The following is a 27,374-nucleotide window of genomic DNA, read 5'->3' as shown; positions in this document are numbered from 1 at the left end:
GCTGTAAAACTTACCAAAATGCAGAATACTGTCTGAGCGGGACATGTGCGTTAATTGCGTCAAATATTTTAACGTGATTAATAAAAAAAAAAAATTACCGCCCGTTAACGAGTTTATAATGCACACCATGATTTTACAAGTTGGGGAAAAAAGTGCGCGTTATATTCGGGAAATTACGGTACTTAAATATCAAAATGCGAGGGGTGTACTCACTTTTGTGATACACTATGTAACCTAAATGAGAACAAGTGCGATGAAAAAAAAGGATGGAGTGTTGATATTTTCTCTTTACTTTTCCAATTATTTCACTACCTACGGACGATTCCTTTGAGATATACCAATGGACATCAAAGGAGAGTGAAATTTGTATTTAAAAACAAATCAACAGCCTTATACATTTATTCATATCCCCTTTCCTCTCTTTTCCAGTGTCGGACCCCTCTCACCCCCCACTGGACATGGGGGTTTTCCGCGGCAACCTCATCCGGGGCTTCAGAAAGTGAGTCAATTAACCTGGTTTGTGTTTGTGTTGGGTGTTTGTCTCCGCTATGCGTGTTCCTACATCTCCATATTTGACCTCACAACTCCCGCCTAGTGTTTTAGGGAGCCCCGTAGCACTATGGAGGTCACAGCAGTATGTTTTGCATACAACATGTGCTGCCTATCACACCAACTACAGAGCCGTTACGTGTGTGTGTTTTGTGTGGCTATTGTATGTGTGTGTGAGCAGCTGCGGGGAGAAATGCAGCAAACACACACGGCTGCCTCATGCATATGGAGGCTTCATCCACTGGCCTTCACCCCAAAGCACCGTGGGAGATATGCAAATAAGCAGATGCCCACCGCTGCTCTTACCCCCTAAACAGCCACCCCCTCTAAATAGCCTGAACCCGTCTAGTGGTCTCCCTTGGTTTCTTTCTAGCACGCACGCAAAGACTCCAAGAGTCAGCCTCAGGACCCTAGTCGGACTTGCAGGCTTCAGTTGAAACAGGGTTTTTATGAATATTTAGCACTTTAACACCACATAGTTGCACACAAATAGTGCTCCAGCACTATTTCCTGCTCCTTACCCCCCTACTCTTGTGTACTAACCTGGAGCAAAGTGAGCAAAGTGCTGACTTGTCCGCTGAGACCAAGGCAAAAAAAAAAAAAAAAAAAAAAAAAAAAAAAAAAAAAAAAAGTTCAGCTGAACTTGAAGTTTCATTTTCAACCAGTAAACTCAAGAAGATGTCAAGAAAAATATTTTATACACCTTACACAATGTGGTTGTTTTTTTATAAAAAGTAGAGCTGTCCCGACTAGTCGACATAGTCGACGTCATCGATGACGTAAATCCGTCGACGAGCACAACATCCCGTCGACGGTTAATGAAGGGTTAAAAAAATATATGCGTGGAAAGTTCAGAATGTCGGACGCTCTGTATGCAAGCGGGAAAAGCGGCACAAAGCCAAAAAAGAGCACCAGAGTGTCCAAAACATTGACTTATTTCAAAGAAACAAAGGAGGGTACACTCTTGTGTCCTGTCTCTTCAATGCCAAGCTTGGCTGCACGTCGGCCGTGAATAAACACCTAAAGCGCCGTCACCCAGTTTGTAAGTCCATCTCACTAACTAACGACATGTTTTATTGAAGTTGCTAAGCCTGTCACTATATGCAATGAGTCCATTTATCGCATGGCAAATAAAAATGAGGGCGGTAAATTTCACGGCTGCCTTTTATCGCTGCGCACGTGCGTGCGTGCATACATAGGTCTGTGCGTGTCCATGGCATATGAGACTCCAGTTCCTTTCTCTTATCAACACGCTGTAGAATTAAAGTTCAGACATACAAAATAAGAAAACACATCTATATTAAACACTATAACGTTAGCACTGCTACACTAAGGTGAATGGGGGGAAAAAGGCAACTTACTTTAGCCTTCTGTAAAACATTGGCAGTCGTCTCGTGAAAGCAAACTTGCGGTTATTGTTATTTACGTGTTGATTTATACTTTAATAAATAATTTACGTGTTCCAATATGTTTTTGTGAATTGATAAGCGTCAACAAAAATTTCATTGCTAAATTAGTTAAAAAAAAAAAAATATATATATATATATATATATTTTTTTAAATTATTAGATTAGTCGACTAATCGTAAAAATAGTCTGCTGACTAATCAGGAGAAAATTGGTCGTTTGGGACAACCCTAATAAAAAGGTTTATTGCAGATTGAATGGCAGCGTTCTCAGCCACATTTTTCTGGCCAGGTCTAGACCAGTGGTTCTTAACTGGGATTTGGTGAAGGTTTAGAAACGCAGAGCCCTATTCTGTACAGACGCCAGCTCTACACAGGGGTAAGAGGGTGCAGCTCCCTCAAATAAATATCTTGCCCCTTCAAAACAAAATTTTAGAAGTTGAGAAAACACATTTTTAACTCATTCACTCTCAGCCATTTTCACCGGAACCCACATATAGACCCTACTCACCAACGTCACAGAATGACGTGTCGCTGTATCCGGCCGCCATATTGTCCGTCTCTGTTTAGCCCTATTCTCAATGGTTTCAATTAGTCGTTCAGTTTATAGAGCAATTCATGGAAGTCCCGGTGCTTTCAGACGCTGTAAACTCATTGGATGCGTTGCATAAAAGGCGTTATGTGGAAAAGCTTCAGTCTATCCATTCGCCAGATCCATATTTGATGCCTAAATCGATATTTTTCGACCCGCTGTCTTCACCCTCTTTGCCTGACATCTGCTACCCTGATATCTACAACTATTTTGTCCACACAAAATCAGCCTATTCTCACGAAAGTTTGAAAAACTTTAAGAGCAGCACTCTAAGCAACATTACCCTGTGTGATTTCTAAAATGGCGACCAAAAAAAAAAAAAAAGTTGACTGCGATTGCCGACGCTTCAAGGATAGGTGGATAACCCTTCAATAAAACACGCAACAACTGTGTCTGCCTCATTTGCAAAGAGACAGTCGCTGATTTCAAAGAGTTCGATGTGACGCAATATTACTAAACAAGACACGCTGACATGTACCACAACATTACAGGGAAGATACGCAGCGAGAAATTATAGCAACTTGAAGCTAGTTTATTTTTTTACAGCAGCAGTATTTCGCAAGAGTCCGAGTGTCGAAAGAGAAAGCCACAAAGACGAGACAGTTGAAATTATGAATTAAAAAAAATAATAAAACATGTGACACACGGAAGGGCTTGCTAAAATTTGTTTAAATATATTGTTCTATGTAAATCAGCCAAGGTAGCCCCCCGCATTTTTACCACACCAAATCTGGCCCCCTTTGCAAAAGGTTTTGACACACCTGTTTAACTGATGATCCGTAGACGAGGCCAGCTTCTTTCACTTGGTACCAGCTAAATATTATTCAAAATATAATGATGGTGGAAGAAATAAGCATCTTGAATTTGAAACTGTATGTTGTCGGCGATTAGCCTCGCAATGATCTTAATTGTGGTTGTCAGCCCCAAACCCTCTAAATATATATTAAATGCATTTTACCAGATATAAAATGACTACTACATAATCCGTGGTAATCGTTTGGAGCCCAGTTTTCTCGTCGAATTGCAACAGTCCATCTCGCTCTCCTCTCCGGGTCTCTCGGAATACGGTAGAACTTCAAGTCTCTCCGTCTAGCTTCTCTGTTATTGCAACCAACCGCCACACACGCCTTCACCATTTTGATTATTAATGTTAACGAGCAGAAAAACACGCCATAATAGGAGGAATTTACGTAGCGGTAATGCATCAACACGACGAGTAGACGGACAATATGGCGCGGAGGCGTGGTTGTGACGTCATGTGAGTAGGGTCTATATAAACATTAGGGGTGTAACGGTACACAAAAATCTCGGTTCGGTACGTACCTCGGTTTTGAGGTCACGGTTCGCTTCGTTTTCGATCCAGTAAAAAAAAAAAAAGCAAAATATAATGTGCTAGTTGTTTATTACACACTTTTTTGCTTTCAACAATAGGAACAGTAGCCTATACAAAGCTAGAATTCTGCTCAAAAAGTAGCGGGTATTTAAAGATAATCTAACAACAATTTGCCTTTCAGACCACGCGTATTGGTCAGCTTTCGTTCTGAAAGAAAGATGAGAAAAGAAGTCCTGTGCTAAAAGGGAAAAGCAATCCCAGTGACAAAGATTTTAACATGTATTTTACAAATGAAATCATTTTTTTTCTTATGAATGGTTTTCAAAAGCTTTATTGGTGGATTTTCTCAAGTTAAAGCGCCACACAGAAATTAATCAATTTAATTGTGTCAGCAGGATGTGTGTATTATTCTTATTATTTAATTGCAGGTGTTTTAGCTCATTTCAAATTATTTTATTTAAATGGTCTATTATTTATTTTATTACGTGTTTATATTTTACAAATGTGATGTAGTATTCATTTATATTGTATATTTTATGTTGTATAGCTTTAGTTCCTATGTGAATATTAGTTCCTAATTGTTTTGTTGTGGTAGGAAGGTTTTGTATTAAATATGGGGCAGTGTTGGTTATTATTGTAGCAGAGAAGACAGCAGTAAATCAACAAAGACAAGTCAACTGTGCCCCGATCTACAACTCAAGAGAGCTGATGGACTCAAAAAGTAGGTTACGATTGCATATTAGTTTGAAAATCAACCGGATCCACCGTATTATTACACGAGTGACTTCCGGCCCGATCCTAGCTAGTAGTATTGATGCAGGAGGGCCGCGTCTCGCGTCAAATAATAAACTCTGCCATTCTTTTCGCGTGCATCGCGTTCAGCCGCTTCCGGGACGCATCTAACATGCGGCCGCACTGTGACAGGTGTGCATTGGCTGATTCTAGCGCCCGCGTTCTCGCGGCGGCCACGTTGTCGCGCCGTTGACGTTTCTGGGTCATACTGTCCTACCGTTTTGGTACTCCTTATAGTAGAGAATACGGAGTAAATATAATCTACACAAAGAAACTGTAACCCGATCGACTCACAGCCTCGAAAAGTAAGGGTTATATTACGTCAGAAACTCGTTCGGTACGCGTCCGTTCCGAACAGACTACCTTGTACCGAAACGGTTCAAGACTATTACATGTACCGTTACACCCTTAATAAACATGGAACCTACCAAAAGAAAGATTAGACTCCTCTTTCAGCAGGAAAAAAAGTTAGTTCATATCTTTTCCCATTCTTTACAGATCAGCATTAGAAAATAGCTGTTTGAGCAATTTTCCAATTTCTGATGAAAAAACAGAGAAATTGAGCTTTTTGTAAAAGCATACATTTCAAACATAACTTTGACTTTAGCACAGCTATTTTTTGCTTTTCTGACATCCCAAACATCTGATTGTTTTCCTTCTACAAAATAACATGAACAACAAGACAAATAGAGCTTTTGATAGCAAAAAGTACAAATTTATTTACACATATCTAAAATATTGAACTGAGAGATGACGCTGTTGTGGCCGCGATAGCTGGGGTAAACTTTTCCCTCATCATTGCCTGACTCATCAAGATGGATTTTTTTGAGTCTTTCTTTTGTGGTGACCACTGCCTCGTGGCGGAGTTCGCCTGGGGAACTTATGTGGGGCATGTTGTGTTCCGGGGGGGTGGGGGGGGGGACGACTAGTTTGGCCGTGCACGTTTCTGGCTGAGTAGCCAGGTATGCGAGTAGCCAAGCACGGCGGCGCACGGACTAAATGGCATCGTCCACTGCACTGGTGGTCCCGGTCGTTCTGCTCGGTTGTCCAACGCCTAGCATCCTGTTCGTCCTCCCGGTTGTTCTGCTCGGTTGTCCGCCGCCTGGCATCCTGGACGTGCCTGGTTGTCGCACTTGGTCGTCTTCCGCCCGGCCGTTAGTTCCGTTGGATCGGCTTGCGGGTCTTACCAAATGCGCTACTGCCCTCCAGTGGCCAGTTTTATTGCTTTAAAATGGATTGTCAGCATTGTGCTTTGGAGCTAAGTTGCATCAGAACCTAGAGATGTCTCTTGTGGAAAAAAAAAACGTATTCATTGTTTTATGTTTTATTGTATCACAATTAAAAAAGGAACGTATTTATACATTTTTGGTAGCAAATGAGTTAGTATACTCACAAAATTAATACAAGTTGACCAATTAATCTGCAGGACTGGAAAAAAGTCAGCCGAAAAGGGACCACGTCATAGTATCAGTTCTTTCTTATCTCTCTTTCCCTCTGCTGTGTGTGTATTTATCACAGGATGGTCAGCGCACGCACAGTAAAGCGCGCACAGCCCCCAGTAAACATCCAATCACTGTTAGTATGTAAATGAGCATAGACGTCGCCAGACAATGTGGTGTCAGGTTTCAGCTCAGCCACGGAGCGAGAAGACTTTAAAGAAGCAGTTGCATTTTCTCAGTCACAACAAGCAGAGAAATAAGTCCACTTCCACTTCACGTGATAGACTGAAGACATACACTCACCGGCCAGTTACTAGTTACCTATGTACAGTATCTCAATGTTAGCTATAGTCTAGCTATATTCTATATTTTTTTATTTTTGGTAGGGCTGTCAAAATTATCGCGTTAACGGGCGTTAATTAATTTTTTTAATGAATCACGTTAAAATATTTGACGCATTTAACGCACATGCCCTGCTCAAACAGATTAAAATGACAGCAAAGTGTCATTACAACTTGTTACTTGTGTTTTTTGGAGTTTTTCCGCCCTCTGCTGGTGCTTGGCTGCGACTGATTTTAATGGGTTTCAGGCTTCAGCACCATAATTATTATTGACATCAACAATGGCGAGCTACTAGTTTATTTTTTGATTGAAAATTTTACTTTATTAAAACGAAAACATTAAGAGGGGTTTTAATATAAAATTTCTATAACTTGTACTAACATTTATCTTTTAAGAACTACAAGTCTTTCTATCCATGGATCGCTTTAACAGAATGTTAATAATGTTAATGCCATCTTGTTGATTTATTGTTATAATAAACAAATACAGTACTTATGTGCAGTATGTTGAATGTATATATCCATCTTGTGTCTTATCTTTCCATTCCAACTATAATTTACAGAAAAATATGGCATATTTTATTGATGGTTTCAATTGCGATTAATTTTTAAGCTGTGATTAACTCGATTAAAAATTTTAATCGTTTGACAGCCCTAATTTTTGGCAGTCATTTTGGAATTTGAATCCGTTTCTCACCTCTTTCAAGCAAATCAAGCGCACACTCACGCGTGCGCTCTGTGAGCCTCCTTGACAGGGTCATAATTGGGCTCGTCACATGGGAAATGCTCGTGTGTTTTTGTGTGTGCGTACCATTGTGATGCGGGACCTGTCAAAGACAAGGTCAAGGGATAATTTAATCATTAAAGACCTCTTCTTCTCCTCTCTCCGATTCGCTGACAGCACCAGAGATGTCACGCGTTGTCATCATTTAGCTTGTGTGCGACTTTGTGTCTTTTGTGATTTGCCGTGGTTTTGTACCACCGTCTCATCTCTCTTGTCCTGTGGGCTGGAGGGCGTCAAGTCTTGTCTCTCCGTCACGTGTGGTGTTTTGTGCCATACTTGTCACTTTTGTTGCTATAGTAATGTGCATGCATTGTTGGGTGATTTGACAGCGCCATGCAGTCAGCAAATGGAGTCGATGAACTCATTGCTATTTAAAAAGTTTGGGGCGGCAGCGATTGAATATTTTAGTAGTCGATTAATCTATCTACTAGTTAGTTCGAAAAATTGAGGCATTGGATTAGGAACATTTAATGTGTTGCAGAATCAACTTCAGGAGTTCTAAAACAAAGGCTTGCAAAGATTGCACTTTGAAAAGAGCATTAAATGCATTAAATACAAAATAAAATTCCCATGTGTTTCTCCAAACCATGCAGAATTGCACTTTCATTTCGAAATAAATAACAATACTTGAACTTTGCCTCAACGTTAAAAAAAAAAAAAAACTAAGTAAAAAAAGATTTAAAAAAAGGCCGCTAGCTTAAATGCTATTAAATGCTCACATTTTATTTGTTATATACAGTGCTCTTAACAAATTGTTCAAACACATATTCCCACAAAAAACGGTTAAATATACCTATAAACTAAATTACGAATGCATTAAAAACATATTAGCTCAAACAAAAACGTCCCTGGTGTTGGTTTTAACAGTGAGCAGCTGGATTCAGCCATGTTAAATGAGTAATGTCATATTCACTGTTGCCACTAGAGGGCAGTGTATCACCCCAAATCAATAAAACTAAATGCAAACACTTTCAAAACAAACCACTACATTGGATCTAAGTATAAAAAATGAAAGATTGACTAAATTGCATAGCATAAGTCCGTTAGCTTAAATGCTATTAAATGCTCACATTTTTTTCTTTTCTTTTCAGTGCTCTTAACAAATTGTTCAAACACATATTCCCACAAAAAAGGTTAAATACACCTGTAAACTAAATTGCGAATGCATAAAAAATATATTGGCGCAAACAAAAACTGACCTTATGTTGGTCTTAACAGGGAGCAGCTGGATTTAGCCATGTTAAATAAGTTGTCATGTTTACTGTTGCCACTAGAGGGCAGTGTATCCACCAAAATCAATTAAACTAAATGCAAACACTTTCAAAACAAACCATTACATTGAGGATCTAAGTATTAAAAAAACATTTGGCTAACTTGCATAGCAAAAGTCCGATAGCTTAACTGCTATAAAATGCTCACGTTGTTGTTGTTGTTGTTTTTTTTTACAGTGCTCTTAACAAATCCTTCAAACACATATTCCCTCAAAAAACGGCTAAATATACCTATAAACTAAATTACGAATGCATTATAAAACATTATCTCAAACAAAAACTGACTTGATGTCGGTCTTAACAGGGAGCAGCTGGATTCAACCATGTTAAATAATGTTATATTCACTGTTGCCACTAGAGGGCAGTTCATCTCCCCAAATCACTTAAACTAAATGCAAACACTTTCGAAACAAACCATTACATTAATGATCTAAGTATAAAAAAACAATTGGCTAACTTGATTAGCAAAAGTCCGCTAGCTTAACTGCTATAAAATGCTCACGTTTTAAACATTTTTTTTTTTACAGTGCTCTTAACAAAACGTTCAAACACATATTTCCACACAAAACGGCTAAATATACCAATAAACTAAATTACAAATGCATTAAAAAACATATTAGCTCAAACAAAAACTTACCTTATGTTGGTCTTAACAGGGAGCAGAGTTAATCACTTAATCGTTGCAGCACTAACAAATGTTAGTCCCTAAATGCTGTATGAGAATTTCATTTAATTCACCAAGTTTACCAAGGTCAGAGGTTGTTTGTTGTCAGTTTTTGGTGGTTGGGGTGTTCAATTTTTTGATTGTCGTTGTCATTTGTGAAAATTGTGGAAAAATAGAAAATCTAGACTTTTTTTTCACATTTATGTGATGATGTTGGGGGGAGCACAGGATTAATCAGCATCTTGTTTTTGTGTGTGTCTTTTTTTATTTTTATTTTTAATAATAAAATTAAAAAAAAAAAAAAGATTCAACTATATTAAGGTCACATCTTTTACTGTGTTGCGTTTAAAAAGTAAAATAGCTGTTGTGTATTTGACATGTGCACATGTGGAGTGGTATCTTATGCCTTGTCCTTTACTGCCCCCTACTGCAGATCTGATGACACGGAGAGTATGGTGAAGGTAAGTGCTAAATGTCCTCATTCTACTCCTGGTGTGATTAAATACACACAAAAGCGAGCTATCCCGCTGTGAGGAAATTAAGAGGAAAAAAAATCGGTCCCAAATTAATCCTCATTGAAGTGTTACAAGAAAAGATTATAATAGCCGGCAACACTTTTCTGGCCGATGCCTGCTTTAACTAGTTATACTTAGTGTGAATATTCGACATGACAAAGGCCATCTGCTGCTTTTTCTTGAATTATTTACATCACATCGAACATGCAAATGATTTCATGCCAGCTTGAAAACACAAAATATATGAATGAAACAATGTTTATTGATAGCTGAGCACTGCCTGACTCAATGATCCTGTCCTGTCTCATTTCCCCCCCCCCCCCCATTTGCTACTTGTCAGGTCTCTTCCACATTGAATGAATGGTGTAGACTAGTGTATATCAGACTCTCCTCTTATTCAGTAAAATTGTCCTTGCATTACATGGCATGGCACCAAACAAGGCTAATGAAAAAAAAAGTCTTGAAGGAGCACCAGTCCAGGGCTGCAGCTATCAATGATTTCAGTAGTCGATTAATCGATGAACTAGTTAGTTCGAATAATCGAGTAATCGGATAAGGACCATAAAAAGTTAAAATACCTGAGCTGAGCCCCAAACGGCATAAAAAATAAATAAATTACGTTCTAAGTACAACAAAAGAACAATTGGCTAACTTATATAGTAAAGGTCTGCTAGCTTAAATGCTATAAAATGCTAACTTTTTTTTAACAATGCTCTTAAAAATGGTTCTGAACACGAATTCCCACAAAAAACGGCTAAATATACTTATAATTTAAAATACGAATGCATTAAATATTAGCTCAAACGAAAACTTATGTTGGTCTTAACAGGGAGCAGCTATATTAAGCCATGTGAACTGAGTTATGTAATATTCATAATTGCCACTAGAGGGCAATGTAGCCACTTTACACTTCATTGAAGCAGCAAAATTGAATATGAATGTTTTTTCTAATCAAATTACTCGAGTTAATCGATTAAGCGCTACACCAGACCATAAAAATAAATCAGACATTTGATTTGTTACAGTGCAAATCAACCCAACATTTGGTTATGAGAGAGATCTAACGGCTATTTGTTTTGTGACAGTTAACTCAGCTGTTATATACGGACCAACGGTTCAGCAAAGAAACCGCCAAGCCTGCAGGTAAGCTTTTGTCGTATGTCGGCATTCAAGGTTAAAACATCATCCAGTTATAACTCTTAATTTTAAAGACATAAATAGCCTGTGTGTGTGTGTGTGTCTCAGTGTCTTAGTGGCACTACAATGCTGACTGGGCCTTTTCTCGACATGAAGCCGGTGTATGTTTATGTTAAGGTGTGTGTGCTTTGGATAGAGATGTAGTAAAAAAAAAACTTGTTTTCATTTGCAAAATTGGAGCTTGGCTGCTAACACAGTGCTGAGTTGCAAAAGTGTGTGCGGGCAGTGTGTAAAGAGCGGGAAATGTCTGTCGTAAGATGTGCGTTTGTGAGGCGTTAATGTCGGTCTGTGTATTTGGAACTGGTGTGTCTGCTGGTGCAAGCGATGGAGATTGTTATCCGTGTCACATCCCGTTAGACGACATCTGCGAGCCTCTCTCTGTTTGTGTGTGTCTTGACGTTAGGCACGGCTGTCACCGCCAGCCGTCGCACACTCACTTACACTGCGGCCCCAAAGCTGCTTCTGTCAGCAGGACAGAAACACACAGAAACATCGCATAAACACACAAATGGATGCATTGACTGACGTGGTGGCAAATGAAATCTATTCCCAAGGCCTTCACTTACTGTGTTTGTGTTTGTGTGTGTTTTCACATCAAGATACAGTCTCCTACTTCCTTTACAATCTGATCGACAGCATGTCAGAGAGTGATGTGCAAGCGCAGGAAGACAAACTACGGAATTACATCAACCAGTTGCAGGCTAAGGTACACAGTCCACACGCATAGCGGTCAGAAAATTGTACAACCTAAATATCAAAATACAGTGGTACCTCCACATATGGAGTTAATTCGTTCCAGGACCTTTTTTGTAAGTGGAAATGGTCGTATGTCGAGCAGGATTTTTCTATAAGAATACATTATATTATACATTACATTCTATAAGAATTAGGGCTGTCAAAATTATCCCGTTAACGAGCATTAATTATTTTTTAAAATTAATCCCGTTAAAATATTTGACGCAATTAACGCACAAATGCCCTGCTTAAACAGATTAAAATGACAGCACAATACTTGTTGTGTTTTTCGGAGTTTTGCCGCCCTCTGCTGGCGCTTGGGTGCGACTGATTTTATAGGCTTCAGCACCCATGAGCATTGTGGAAGTAATTATTGACATCAACAATGGCGGCCGACGAGTTTATTTTTTGATTGAAAATTTTACAAATTTTATTAAAACGAAAATATGAAGAGGGGTTTTAATATAAAATTTTTTATAAAATATAAAAAGTATTTAATATTATAAAATTAATATTATAAAATATAAAAATTTTATATAATATAAAATATAAAAAATATTTAATATTATAAAATTAATATTATAAAATATAAAATTTTTATAACTTGTACTAACATTTATCTTTATATAATATAATATATACATATAATATAACATTTATCTACCCCCTCACAAGTCTTTCTATCCATGGATCGCTTTAACAGAATGTTAATAATGGTAATGTACTGTATGTTGAATGTATATATCCATCTTGTGTCTTATCTTTCCATTCCAACAATAATTTACAGAAAAATATGGCATATTTTATAGATGGTTTGAATTGCGATTAATTGCGATTAATTACGATTAATTAATTTTTAAGCTGTAATTAAATCGATTAAAAATTTTAATCGTTTGACACCCCTAAAAAGAATACATTATTATAATACATTATCTATTAGACTACATTATATCTACATTATATATAGATTATATTCCATTAATTCGTTCCACAGCCCAAAAACCTCCACTAAATCCTTAATAAATACTGCTGGTACAATTGTAAATAGCAATTACACAAAACAAAACAAATAAATTATAAAAATCGAAATAATAATAATGGTAATAATTAGAGGTGGGAATCTTTGGGCACCTAACGATTCGATTACGATTACGATTCGATTACAAATCGATTATTGATGACCCCCCCATTAGCTGCTTTTAATGTTTTGTACAGTAGTTACAAAAACTGTAAAAAAAAAAAAAAAAAAAAAAAAAGCCTCGCAGGCTTAAATAAACGACTATTTCAGTATCAAGTTAACAGTTAAAAACAATATATAATATACTCAAATCCCCATTCTGTATCAGCAGCTTTAAACTACATTCAATTAATTTAATGTTGTCAATCAACCGTTAAAGTTGTTCAAATTGCTCCCGTTATTCCATAATTTCCCTTTTGTCTACTTTCGACATGTGAAAGTTTTAAAACTATTTTAGAGATAGATTCAAGTCAGTATTTTACCGATTTAGGAGTATTTTAGATAAAAAGTTAATTAGGTTCGCTTGGACGCGTCGCTACAACAGCCTTGCAGGGAAGTCTACTGTTTTAAGATGGCGGCCGTTTACTAACGCCCGCATCTAGATTTATGTACATGTGCTGCTAACGCCACCGAGTCTACATTGCATCTAGTCCTATATAAATACATTACTTATCAGTCATATATTAATCCAAGCAAGAGCTGGCAAAAAACATATCTGTAGATTTATAGGAGTTTCTCATCATGAAAGTGCTAGTCTAGTTTGAATTTCAAACTTGACTTACTGCTTACCGCTTTCTATTTTTTCCACGGTCTTTTGTCGGCTATCCCAAGAGCACTTAAAATCACCTTTTAATTTCCATCCTCATTAATGCACTAATTCAAATGCAAGCTCCGTGACAGCCTCTAATTGGCCCTCTCTGCCTGAGATAAATTAAGGCTGTGACAAACTTACCCACTTCTTACTCATGGCTTCATTATTGTTCAACTCTTTGACCCCCCCAATAAGCATGGAAAATGAAAAGGTGGACATGCTTTCAGACAATCAATTGTATTATTTGTATTTTACAGAACATCTTCATCTCTGCAAATATTTACAGAGGCATAAGAAACCTGCTGGAAGCCCGCCATGTTCCAGAGCTTATCAAGGTACAAATATGTCAAGGACTTATAAGGAGACATATTTTGTGTGCAGTTAACATGTGTTTTACTTTTTAATGCATTCATGAAGAGCCATGTATATCTGTAAATGTATACATTTTTGTGGTTAATTTCAATGCTTTATACTTTGTGTACAGTGATCCCTTGTTTTTTGCGGTTAATGGGGCGTAGGTTTGCATAGGGACATAACACTACCAACTTTTCAGATGCACAAATTGTCCCCACCAACTTTTAAGCAACGTATTATTTGCATCATATAATGTGTTGAGTTCTATAGGTAATTTAGATTGTCTTCCAATATTTTGTAAAGATATAATTTACCATACCATTATTAAGTGAATTATTTTCATGATGTTCAGACTTACATTTACCCCCTTTCACTTTTTGAATGTGCCAGTCCATTTTTTTCCCCTCAAACACACTTTTGATTGGCTGATGACACACACACACTTGCACGCTCACACTCACACAGCTCTGACAGAAATACATGCTGACAACATGCTGCCGCTTCCGAAGAGGAGGGATTTTTTTTTTTCAGCCAGCAGCAGCCACTGTAAGTAGGGTTGTTCCGATCATGTTCTTTTGCTCCCGATCCGATCCCAATCGTTTTAGTTTGAGTATCTGCCGATCCCGATATTTCCCAATCCGACTGCTTTTTTTTTTGCTCCCGATTCAATTCCAATCATTCCCGATAATTTTTCCCGATCATATACATTTTGGCAATGCATTCAGAAAAAAATGAATAAAACTCGGACGAATATATACATTCAACATACAGTACATAAGTACTGTATTTGTTTATTATGACAATAAATCCTCAAGATGGCATTTACATTATTAACATTCATTCTGTGAGAGGGATCCACGGATAGAAAGACTTGTAATTCTTAAAGGACAAATGTGACTTTGTATATTGTGACTAAATATTGCCATCTAGTGTATTTGTTGAGCTTTCAGTAAATGATACTGTAGCCATGCCCAAATGCATGATGGGAAGTGGAAGCATGACTGTGCGTAGTGCAACCAATTGATATATCTTCTCTGCGTTGGGAAATAACATAGGGCAGGGGTCCCCAACCTTTTTTGCACCACGGACCGGTGTTATTTGGGTCTTTTTTTCACGGACCGGTGTTCTGACAAATTTTGCAACCCATCAAAAATTGCAACAATGCGGTTCTGCGCATGCGCATAACGTTAAACATAGCTGCAAAATGCGCAAATGCAGCGATTCCAAAGTAAACACTGTAACTTTCTTGAAAGAAAGGAATATTAACTTACGTTTGATCATGGAAGGACTTGTAGAAAAGTTCTCCTCAGATTCATCCTGCCATGTAAGCTGCACACAACAGCTGCACACCGCGCTCACCATTAACGACTTCGCCTTGTCGTTAAACATTAAGAAGCCCGCTTCACAAAGATACGATGTTGGAAATTGTAGCAAGGTTTTCAACGCTCTTGTCGTGATGTCAGGATATTCCAGAATGACTTTAATCCAGAACCTCGGTTGAGTTGTTGTCTCAAATATACGTTTAATAAGGTCGCCGTCATTTGCGATCGCTCTGTTTATTCACAAACAGGTCAAGAATCCACTCCTTCGCAGTTCGTGGGTCATCGAGGTTGTAGGCTCGTCAGGTGCCCTTTTCGCCGTAAAAATATCCTTTTCGCCATAAAAATATCTCCAAAGACGTCTGTTTTCCAGTTATCTTTGCTCGTGTGGGGGCTAATTATTTCCGGGAACGAATGTGCTGCGCCCGCGGCCTAGTAATACGTTATTATCGAGGACAAGCGCACATAGATATATTATATACACAAACAAGATGTACTGCTAGCAGTCCAATCAGTGGACTTCTATGACAACATTGTAATCTATCCCGTAGTATTATATCTAGAGTAGACAGAGATATTGGTGTGTTAAGCAGGGGCACAGGGTTAATTCGGCAAGAATGCGGTCGTTATTAAATTATTATTTCTGTGCGGCCCGGTAGCAAATGACCGGTACCGGTCCGCGGCCCGGCAGATGGGGACCCCTGACATAGGGTGTTCAGAAAAAGATCAGTTACTACCTTGCTTCCCCACATTGCTTCCCACGATATTTCTAATCATAGGGAGAGGGATTGTAAGGCTTTAGCCAATTAAAAAAAGGCTCCAAAGGCTTCCAAATTTCACTCTACTCATTTTACACTGCCTTTTAGCTCTCTATATAGGTAAAACGGCGCCATTACAGATTGAGCGCGACAATGCGTGAGTGGGTCGTGCAGCGCATGCATTAATTGCGTTATTTTATCGTGGTACATTTAAAAAAAAAAATTTATTACCGCCATTATCGGGATAAATTTGAGAACCCTACCTTAAGCCAAAACTAAAGACTCTGGATGAGTGTAACATATTATGTCTGTAACGTTAAATACAATTAAAAAACGATTTAATTAAAAAATATATATATATTAAAAAAAGGCATGTCCGATATTTTTTTGCCGATTCCGATACTTTGAGAATGACGTGATCGCGATCGGGTCATCTCTAACTGTAAGTAATGTAAAAAGACGTCAATGTTGTCAAGGTGTGGAACACGCCACAAATTTTGCTATTGAAAGTCCGACCTGCTTCAGAGTTAGCATCACCTTAAACTGTGAAGTAAAACTTGAGTAAGAATATTTATCGAGAGAACTGTCCGTCTGTTTGTGTTTTCTACTGTTAATGGTAATTAAACTGAGAAATGGATGTGAACGTCGTTGGAAACCAAAGAAGCAGAAAAACGTCACTTGCCCGGCAAAAAACTTGCCCGGCAGCAGCCCCGAAACCTTAAGGCTCCGGAGAAGCTCTGCATGGAGGAGTGGGCCAAAATCCCTGCTGCAGTGTGGTGCAAACCTTGTCAAGGACTACAGGAAACGTTTGGTATCTGTAATAGCAAACAAAGGTTTCTGTACCAAATATTAAATCAGATTTTTGTGATGTATCACTTATTTCATGCAATTAAATGCAAATTTATTATTAAAAAATCTTGCAATGTGATTTTCAGGTTTTTTTTTTTGTATTAGATTCCGCCCCCCACAGTTGAAGAGAACTTATGATACAAATTACAGACCTCTACATGCTTTGCAAGTGGGAAAACCAGCAAAATCGGCAGTGTATCAAATACTTGTTCTCCCCACTGTATTTCTGTTGGGGCTGTGAGTGCATATGTGGTAATGGTAGGCACAATGCCATCCTTACAACATATGGGAAGACAATGTAAATTACTTAACTGAAGTCATTATATAGTGCAAATAAGGTTGCTTAAAAGTTGGCGGGGACAATCTGAGCATCCTGAAAAGTTGGTAGTGTTATGTCCCTACCGTCTCTATGCAAACCTACGCCCTTGATAAAAAAAAATCGCAATCGACCATACGTACTTAACTTGTGTCTTTGTTTCAGGACATCATTAAACTGGTGAACCCAAACAAGCAATTGTCAAACGTCCTGTTCTCAACAGCAACCCACCCAACTGTAAGTGGGAAGCTACCATTCTGCTTTTCACCATCCTCTATTTAGAATTAATCTTTTACCTTGTCCTCACCATCAGGGACTCGAGGGGAAAGTGACATTTCTAGAGGCTAAGCTGGCCGGGCTAAAAGCAGAAAACAAACCTTTCTCTTCAACGTTGAAGCAAATCATCCAGGTTCTGGCAATTGAGGAGGTGCTATGCTTTTATATCACTATTTGATTAAATGATTGCATGACTGGAGAAGCAACCAGATAATTGCTTCTCCAAGCATGTACATATTTGCCTTTAAAGAGCTATCAATTAGCCTTTGAGTAACCTTTTTTGCCCTAAAAGATTAGCATGCTAAGATTCCATTGTGCTCAGAGTTTCTGCTGTGTTTCCAATAGTTGGCCTATTCTCTTAAGAGTTTCCACTTCTTTGCAGAACCTAGATTACGCCCTTGAGCTGAAGCAGCAACATGAGCACGAAATGACCGATGGGGCCTACGCTATCCTCATCAACCTGTGTTGCCGCCACAACAATGTAGAGGAGGCGCTTAACCTGAAGGAGGAGATGTGAGTGGAACAAGATGCACACGCATTCACACAGATTGCTCTACACGCGCTGCAACTTGTAGGACGCCGTTAAAGTTTAATTTGACCTTTATTAGGAGAGACATTAATGCAAGGACCGGCTAGTACTGTTGGCTGCGTCGAACACCGGAAACACTCACTTTTCCTTCAGCTGTCACCTTTTCTTGACTACAATAGGATGAGTTGTATTACTGTGAGTGGAATAGTATATGAAACCACACACTCTCTCTGTCACTCTGTTTCTCCAGGAGTCGCCGAGACTCATCAGCGGTGCTGGATGCCAGTAAATATATTGCACTTGTCAAGGTTCTCGCCAGGAATGGCAGAGTAGAAGGTAAGTGTTAAAGAGTATATGACATGAGAAAAAAAGTCTTAAATGGCATTATTATGTGAATTAGAATCATATTTTGAGACGATTCGACTATATACAACAATTAAGCAAAGCACAGATGACGGGAAATTAGTCTTTTAATCTGCCGGTTAGCCACGCCTACCATTATAGGGCTTTAGCGTCCCCAACAGGTGGATGACGTCAGCGGTAGACTGGGCTCATCGGTTTTACTATTCAGCCCATTGAGGGGGAATTATTTAGAACGAGGAAAACGCGACGAAGAGAGCCGCAAAATGTCATTGTTTCAGTCTCTCTATTCCAATATTTTTACAGGATATTCTTTTTATCCAAGTATTTTTCCCCAATAGCTATATAAATGGCTTGAGAAGGACCAGCCAGCCCGTCGAGGGGGAACTATTCACAACGAGGAAAACGCGACGAAGAGAGCGGCAAAATGTCATTGTTTCTGTCTCTTTACTTCAATATTTTTACAGGATATTCTTTTTATCCAAGTATTTTCCCCAATTGCTAAATAAATGGCATGGTCATGACAAATAACAGTCTTGTGCTGAATGGAATATGAAATCATAAAAATGCATTTATTCAGGACGACATGGCAAAATTACTCCATAATGGTCAAAACTGTCGACTTCACCTTTACTGTCGCACCTCCCGAACGATATTTTATGACACCTAAATCGGACATATGTCATTTCCCTTCCCCGGCTTCGGAGAATGTAAACAAACCAGAAGGCGTGACAGCTAGCCGACATGCTAACCCGAACCGAGTGATGTTTCAAAGTCTTCGAAGCGGAAAATCACGCATAACTATCCTGGATTATTTGACATGACGACCCGGTTGTCGATTGTCTTCGCGGATCGGCAAACCGCCTGGCGGAGAGCAATTTACAGTTCGTTCCCCGGAGGAGGGTGGCTGGAGTTGTTGTGCAGCTAACGTGCTGCTGCTAATGAGCATTAGGAGAGCTTTTTACATGCCTATCAATGATCAAACGTAAGTAGTCCTTCATTTAAAGGAAGTTTGTAGTGTTTACTTTGTAATCGCTATATTCGTATTTGACATAATACAAAACAAGATGTTTACTCACTTCCTCGTAAGTCCAATGGTCCCACAGTAAATATCCACGGTGAATGGGAACCTTTTGAAACTCCAAAAAGGCGCATACGCCTCTCCCTCATACAGAATGATTTTTCTGCAGCCGTTTGGCTGGCGTGATGCGAAAAATAAACGTATTAATCTGCAAAATCAGCTGAATCCTTCCTCCTCATACACAACAGTACACTGTAGCGTGAAGAGGACGTCTTCTACCGTACACGTCACAGCACCCTCCTCCTCAATGCAAGACCGAAGCCGGAAGTCACTCATTTTCATGGCGCGGGATTAAAAAAACTAAATAAAAATAGCGATCGCTTCCACACACATCCAAGCGGTCCATATCATTCAGGGGCATAAAATACCGCGTGTATTATGAAATAAACATGCTTTTTCGTGTCACAGGCACTTTAAATTAGGGTTTTTACTCTCATAAGTAATGGGACATTTTTCACTTCTAGGTCATTACATGAACACATCATTTCTTTAGCTACTGTTTCTTAAAGTGATCCTCTAACTTAAATACATGTAGGCTCTAATAAACCACAATTGTTCTCTTGTACTAAAATATGTTGTTAGAAACACATAAAATGTTAAATCAATGGCAATATTTTACAATATTTAGTCCATATTTTGACCGTTAGTTGGCGCCATGGTTTGCGGGCTCGCAGTGATGACGTCATTGGTATCTTTCGTGTTCAACAATTGCTTATTGCTGCCTAAACTCGTGAAGTAAAATGCCACGATGTGCTGCTTTTGGATGCAATTTCCAGTCAAATGGAAACAAGGGGAGTAAAGTGAATGGTCAAGGTGGAATTATTATTTTTAGTGAATAAATGTGCATAAGTGGAAGCTTCTCCCCCTTTTTGGTCCCTGTATGCTCGTATCCTACCCACCAGGCGTGACAACTAGCGCCCGAACATTTTTCTTGGATCCTCAGTTAAGTAAGGGATCCGTCTATTTTCTGGATCCGATGGTCCCACCGCGTCTGCAATATTGGTTTCGAATCTGTTGGTCCCACAGCGGCTTTTCGGATCAGTCTATTTTGTGGAATCGACGGCCTAATCGCGGCTGCGACGTTGCCATGGTATCTGTCTAATTCCTGGATCTTCAAGTGAGTAAAAAACGCTGATTTGGATTACTATTGCTATCTTTTTTGTTGACTTTTCTTCGTGGGAGTTTTCCCCAAATCATACTAAATAATTAAAGCACTATGGCACGCTACAGTGACGACAGTGACTCTGACGTGGACTTTAAAACAATGTTGGGAGTTTTTGTGAATAAATCTGCATAAGTGGAAGCTTCTCCCCTTTTTGGAACTTTTATACACGTATCCTAGCTACCATGCGTTACAATGTCTAAGACATGGATTACACAAGGTGTGCTCTTTGGCCTGTACTGTATGTAAAGCACACGACAGCTCTGGATGCTAACAATCTACATAATTATATTGGGATAAGTTTGAAAACGCAATATGCTTACCTTGAATATCTGCTAATAAAACCGGACAGCATACACTCTCGCTCCCAACAGGACTCTCTCGCATCACCAGTTTTGCCCAACTTTTGTCTTATCAGGTAGTTGCTGCACGCATTTTTCCCTGAAGCTTGTCTTGTGAACGACCGACAGTGCTGTCCTGCTCTTCATTTTTCAGATCTGGTTCAAATAGGAAGGGTAGAACTGACGACATGTTGGGAAAGCTAACGAGTGACACGCTGGAATTTCAGCAACAGGACCAGTGACGTCACGCACTGCGACGTAACAAGAATGGCGACCTATCACTTAAAATAATTTTACCATCTGTATTAAAACAAAAACATTAAGAGGGGTTTTAATATCAAATTATTATAACTCATACGTACATTTATCTTTTAAGAATTACTTGTCTTAAAAACAGAGGATCCCTTTAAATCAACACTTGGTAAAGTTTGTTTTAGTCATTTTAGCGACGACGGTGGACAAAAGCAGTGGTGTTTGACTTAAAGTGGAAGTTCAGGATTTTTTACATGAGGCTTAAAGTGCGTACGGCAGGATAAAAAAAAGTCTTAAATAGCATTATTATGTGAATTAGAATAATATTTTGAGACGATTCGGCTATATACAACAATTTGGCAACGCGCAGATGACGAGAAATGTCTTTTAATCCGCAGTTTAGCCACGCCTGCCATTATTGGGCTCTAGCGTCCCCAACAGGAGGATGACGTCGGCAGGGTCATGGTTTCATCTGATTTAGAATTCAGCCCATTGAGGGGGAATTATTCAGAACGAGGAAAATGTGACGAAAAGAGACGCAAAATTTCATTGTTTCAGTCTCACTACTCCAATATTTTTACAGGATATTCTTTTTATGGAAGTATTTTTTCCCCAATAGCTAAATAAATTGTATGGTCGTGACAAATAACAGACTTGTGCTAAATGGAATATGAAATAATAAAAATGCATTTATTCAGTACGACACGGCAAAATTACTCCATAACGGTCAAAACTGTCGACTTCACCTTGACTGTCGCACCTCCCAAACGATATTTTATGCCACCGTAGTTAGTCAGGCTTTTGTCATTTCCCTGCTCCGGCTTCGGAGAATGTAAACAAACCGAGAGGCGTGACAGCTTGCCGACATGCTTGCCAGAACTGAATGATGTTTCAAAGTCTTCGAAGCGAAAAATCACACAAAACTAGCCCGGATTATATCACACAGCGGCGGGGTTGTCGATTGTTGTCTTTGCCGATTGGCAATCGGCCCGGCGGCGAGCAAGTTAGAGCTCATCGTTCCCCTGCTGCGGGCAGAGAGCTCGTTTGCGGGGAAGCAGCTGGACAGTGACCGCCGGACAAACTAATATTGGTTCAGTATTAGAAGAAATGTATTGTTTTGTCATGTATATTCATAATTGCTCTTTACCTAAAAATATGTTTTATCCGATTACTCGATTAATCGATAGGATTTTCAGTCGATTACTCGATTACTAAAATAATCGATAGCTACAGCTAGGCATGTGCCGGTTACCGGTTTCACGGTTTACGGTGGTGTGAAAACGTCGCGGTTTCAAAACCACTAAAATTTTCCATCAGACCGTAGTACGGTATTCGCTATTTTTCATGTGTCAAAAATGCAGCCAGAAGTGGCTAGGCGCGGCAGCTACAAACATACTACAAACATAAGGCGTACTTTTCTTCAATTTATTGAGCTCTCAAATCGTGGTAAGTGAAATATACAAAATGAATACATTTAAAACTTTGTACAATTGTATTTTTCCATGTGTGAGTAGCTTCAACAGATTAGCACCATGACAAAGTTCGCCAAAAACAAAACACACATTTTCCTTTCAAATTCAATATACAAACTAAACGCTTACAAAGACGAATGTTAGCCTAGGCTTAGCTGAGAGAGCAACTTTGTCGAGTGTTACAGCCGCAGAGTGAGAAAACAAGCTTGTTTCGCGTGAATGAAGGGGAAAAGGGGATAGCATCAAAAATCGCTAATTGCGAAAGATGCTCTTGCCCTAAGCACAAATCCACGTTCGCTGGATCAAGGAGAGGTCTCACTCCCAATGTTTTTGTTTGTTTGTTTGTTTAGATGAAACCTTTCCACAACAATATTTACACTTTAAACTAACTTATACATTTTTAACTTATTAACATATGAATTCTTTGTTTTTTAACACATATGCATGACATCATGTAGACTAGAGCTGACACAGTGGCTGAAAATGGCAAAACTTCATTTGAGCTTTTCCACCCTCAAAAAAAGTCATGCAGTAGAATTTAAAAAAAAAAAAATTCAGAAGTGTTTTTACTTTTTTATAGAAATTATTTTGTTCTTGCTCTAATCTTGAGCAACTTGAGCTGAGGCTGTGGGCATAGTCTATAAATTATATTTATTTTAATTTTATTTGAAACATTTGCTTTTTTTAAGTGATAATTTATTTTAACAATATATTCATGTTCCAATTTGCAAACAGCTGCTTCAAACTCGTCCTGTTTATGAAAGTCGATTGTCATATGCTGGTGTTGTGTAGTAATGAGCAGACGTGACTTCAGCGGCGCTTGCTAACTTTTTTAATGCACGCACACACTAGCTATCATGAAATGGCAAACTAGATGTGTTACGTCCCATGCCATTGGCTACGTGAGCCCAGAGTGATTATGGGACACGTAGTCCATATACTACATCGATGAATTCTAAACTGTCATGACTGAATGGAAGTTAAGAAGGCCAAATCAATCCATACCAGTGACTATAGATAATGTTGCAAATATTGTTAATTCAGTACGTGACACAGATGGATTCGGACCATAAATAGGATGTCTTGCTCATGTAGTAAACCTAGCTGCCAAGAGAGCTGTAGCAATCAACAGTGTGCCCTGCCTGACTTTACAAACAGTAAAGATTGTTCTCAGCACTTTTATACAAATTTTTTTCAGATCAGTAAGAAGTAAGCACATAAATATTATGCACTAAAATGCATGTTTATATGATGGCAATTTAATTTTTGCTCGTTAGCAAAAAAAAAAAAAAAAACGAAACAAAAAATATAGTTATGTTTTTTTTTACAGAGCATTAAATGTATTGAATCGGAAAATGGTGTCCCCCGTATCAAAAATTGTACCGAACCATGACTTAACTGTATCGTTGCATCCCTATGGAACACCATTGCAGAAGCTGTGACGGGAAAAGTTTTCATTTGCCTAAATGCTTTGCAAATTTTTTTTTATTTTTTTTTTAAACACATTTTATTTATTCTGTGTTTCTGTGCGGTATCAATATTGTTGATTTTTACGTAAGAGGCATGGTCTATTGTTATTAGTTGTGATTTCTTAAAAAGTATTTTTGAATTTAAGAGTAAATATCGCGTTTAAATGGGTGTGCTTGATCTATTAATATATAATGTGTTCTCACTGTGTTATTGTAATTTGGTTAAAAAAAATTGGGGGGGGGGCGCAATAATATCGCATATCGCAATAATTTATGAGAATAATTATTGCACACTAACATTTGTTATCGCGACAGGCATACATACATCTCAAAATAACACATTCTGGAGCTATAATTGCAATACCGTGATACCGTGAAACCGCGGTATTTTTGCCCACGGTTATCATACTGTCAAAATCTTATACCGGCACTTGCCTAGCTACAGCCCTAGTTACCAGTCTAAATGGATTTGGCGTCAAGCACCGTCAATGTCAACCGTCAACCTTTTTAAAACGATATCTCGATTCTTGACAGGAGCATATCGATAACCTTTTGGGATACAAAGTATCACGATATATCACCATTTCGACATTTTGTCACACCCCTAGTGTGTATGTTGTACAGCATGTGTTCGTTTTTGTTACCAGTTGGTCAGCCTTTCTCAAAGCATATTAGACGTCCATTTTCACAATGCTACGGTGGATTTCCTTCAGCCTGTCGAGGAGCCAATTACCATCAGTGCTGCCGCTTTGCTTTTTTTTTTTGCACACAATGACAGCCAAATATTTTCCTAGCTTTTCCTTTCTCCTGTCCTCCCCCTTGCGCTGTCTGTCGACATCTTCAGATACACACATAGGCATGCATACGTGTACGCACCCCTGCATCAGCGAGAAATGAGAGGGGGAAAATTACAGGACTGTGTGTATTTTTCTGGAATTATTGAAATCCGCCTTGATGCTCATGGCAGATCATGTCCACCAAAGTGCCTGAGCAGTACACGCACGCACACACCCTCCCACACACACACCTACATTTGCATGTGAATTCAGGCAAAAGGCATTTGTTGGGCCCGACAGTTGGAGCGTCCGTCTGTGTGTACCGGCTTGCGCGTAGGCAGCGCTAAAGCGTTCCCCATTAGCCAGAGTGCGCGCACTGGGCGAGACGCTTGTCACCCACATTAGCACACTTGGCTAACCTTGATGTTAGACCGTCCCCCCCGCCCAGGCGCTGGTGATCTGTGCGGCTTGCAGCACACACACCAGCCTCCAGAAGAAAATCATCCTGACTGGCGTTATTTTCATCACAGCATCTTATAATGACTTTCCCCCCTTCAGTTTAGCTTTTAAACTTGTTTTTTGACTTTTTTTCTTTGTCTAATCAATTTATTTGCGGTATATCTATTAGTCAATTCATATTTTTGTTTTGGCCCTTTAATCGCCGCATCTGTCTTTACACCTGTCTTCACATCTGCTACTCCTCTCGGTCTGTCCTTTGTACTGAGAATCACATATTTCATCGTATATTTCATATCATGATTGACATGAACTCTGATTACATTACAGTGACCCCAATAAAATGTATCTTTTTTTTATCGTCCATATAAACTTCTGGTTTCAAGTGTAAGCAGGGTACCCGCGGGTTATTAAAAGTATTAAAAAGGCATTGAATTTAGTTTTCCATTATTAAAGGTATTAAAAGTATTAAATTAGCTGTCGTAAGTCTGGAATTTTTTCACCGTGGTTTTAATTTTCAAGAACATCTCAGTGCAACCTATATCCGTGACATTTTTTTTTTTTTTTTTTTTTTAAAATCCATAACGAAAATGACGCGTAGAATTTTTACGATGCACTGCACCTCGTGCGTGCGCGCTGTTAGCATCAACATCAAAACAGCAGGCAGTCGCACAGTACCAGGCCCGGAGTGGCTAATCGGGAGAACCGGGACAGTTCCTGGTGGGCCGGCCTGACGTTTGGGCAGGTCGTAATACACATTTTTAACGAAGCTTTCAGTTAAACTATTTACTAACGGCATCACGCAACCCCGCTTTGCGTGATAAATTGCGGCCCTTCTAGCATTCCGTAGTTTGAAATTCGATACCACGCAACAGGCTCCATTTCATTCTCCAATGCCGCCAGCTCTGTCTCTGGGAAAGAGTATCATGATATCATCCTGTTGACTGGATTCTGGAAAAACTTAATTTTGGGTTTTAATGGCCGAAATGGGGCACGTTGAGGCAGCATGACGAGCGTGTACCCGTCTGGCTGTTGGCGCGACCCATTATCGTTGTCTTTGAGCATGTTTGGATAAAAGTACAGCAATAAACCGTAAATGAACATGCAGAATGAAATATTTTTCATGAGAGTACCACTAAGACTTCCACCATGGAGGCTCCAGGCACTATTTTTGGGCACAAAGACGGAGGATTGGGGTGAAATCCACGTTCTCAGGCAAAACATAAGTTGGGCATTTTAACTCAAAACATTGCACTCTGAGGTGGACTGATGAGCGTGAACTACCCTGAAATACACAGGTGTCTGAACTCTATAAGTGCATTGGGAGACAGCTGTTTTGGTCTTTCAATCAATCATTCAATCTTTCACATTTAATTGCGGTAATTTTATGTCATGAATAATATGAAAACACTCATAAGTAATGATATATTACATTATTTTTTTATTTAAACTATATACAGTACGCCCCCAAAATTTTGAATATCAAGTAAAAGTTGTTTTATTTTGGTCGATTAAACCAACAAAATTGAGTATGTCAATTTGCCACTTGTGTAATTCAAAACACCTGCAAAAAGTTCCTCATTCTTTAAAAAGTCAGTCTAATATAAGATAAAATTATAGCTAGTACCCCAAAAATAAAATAGTAACTTCACACAGAACCTGCGCTTGAGCCCTTGATCTCAGAGCTGTCAGTAGACATGCTCTTTCTCTGTGCCTCCCTTTTTACAAGTTATTTGGGGAAAATTCATATTTTATTCATCTTTACAAGTGTAAAGGAAAACTCTTTTCTTGTTTCTAATGAGGCTTAAATTTGATGAACTCCTCTGCTAATAGGTGTATTTAGAAATTGAAATATATAATTTATGCATTTTAAAAAATCACAAGTTTACTATTGACAGCATGTGATTAGTCGCAATTTTAAAAAATTAATCGCTTGACAGCACGATTATTATTACAATATTTTAATAAGGTAGGTCATGACATAAAGAGGGCCGGTCTGTGGCACAAAACTTTTTGTTTTAATTGTATCTTCAATAAATGTGCATTCTTTTGTCAAACACACTTAGTAATTGAGGTTAAATTTAATGTTCAGTGCTTTATTTTTTTAATATTATTAAATATTATCTAAATAATGGGTGCGAGAAAAGTATTAATTTTC

At 38.7% G+C, this 27,374-nt stretch overlaps 1 protein-coding gene across 1 annotated transcript in view; it reads left to right on the top strand.

The window, feature by feature from the left end:
- The window catches only part of lrpprc (leucine-rich pentatricopeptide repeat containing), a 206,875-nt gene that overhangs the window by 63,409 nt on the left and 116,092 nt on the right, over positions 1–27,374 (top strand). The window contains exons 14-22 of the mRNA XM_057849140.1: positions 430–499; positions 9,604–9,631; positions 10,771–10,828; positions 11,482–11,588; positions 13,704–13,781; positions 17,208–17,279; positions 17,356–17,469; positions 17,701–17,831; positions 18,098–18,183. Of these exons, the coding sequence (XP_057705123.1) occupies positions 430–499; positions 9,604–9,631; positions 10,771–10,828; positions 11,482–11,588; positions 13,704–13,781; positions 17,208–17,279; positions 17,356–17,469; positions 17,701–17,831; positions 18,098–18,183 (744 nt within the window). The remainder of the gene's footprint in view (positions 1–429; positions 500–9,603; positions 9,632–10,770; positions 10,829–11,481; positions 11,589–13,703; positions 13,782–17,207; positions 17,280–17,355; positions 17,470–17,700; positions 17,832–18,097; positions 18,184–27,374) is intronic.

The sequence above is a fragment of the Corythoichthys intestinalis genome, chromosome 10 (genome assembly GCF_030265065.1).
Source record: "Corythoichthys intestinalis isolate RoL2023-P3 chromosome 10, ASM3026506v1, whole genome shotgun sequence".
In the NCBI taxonomy this organism is placed as follows: domain Eukaryota; kingdom Metazoa; phylum Chordata; class Actinopteri; order Syngnathiformes; family Syngnathidae; genus Corythoichthys; species Corythoichthys intestinalis.
Note: the sequence above shows the minus strand (reverse complement) of the source record. Positions and strands in the feature narration are given on the sequence as shown.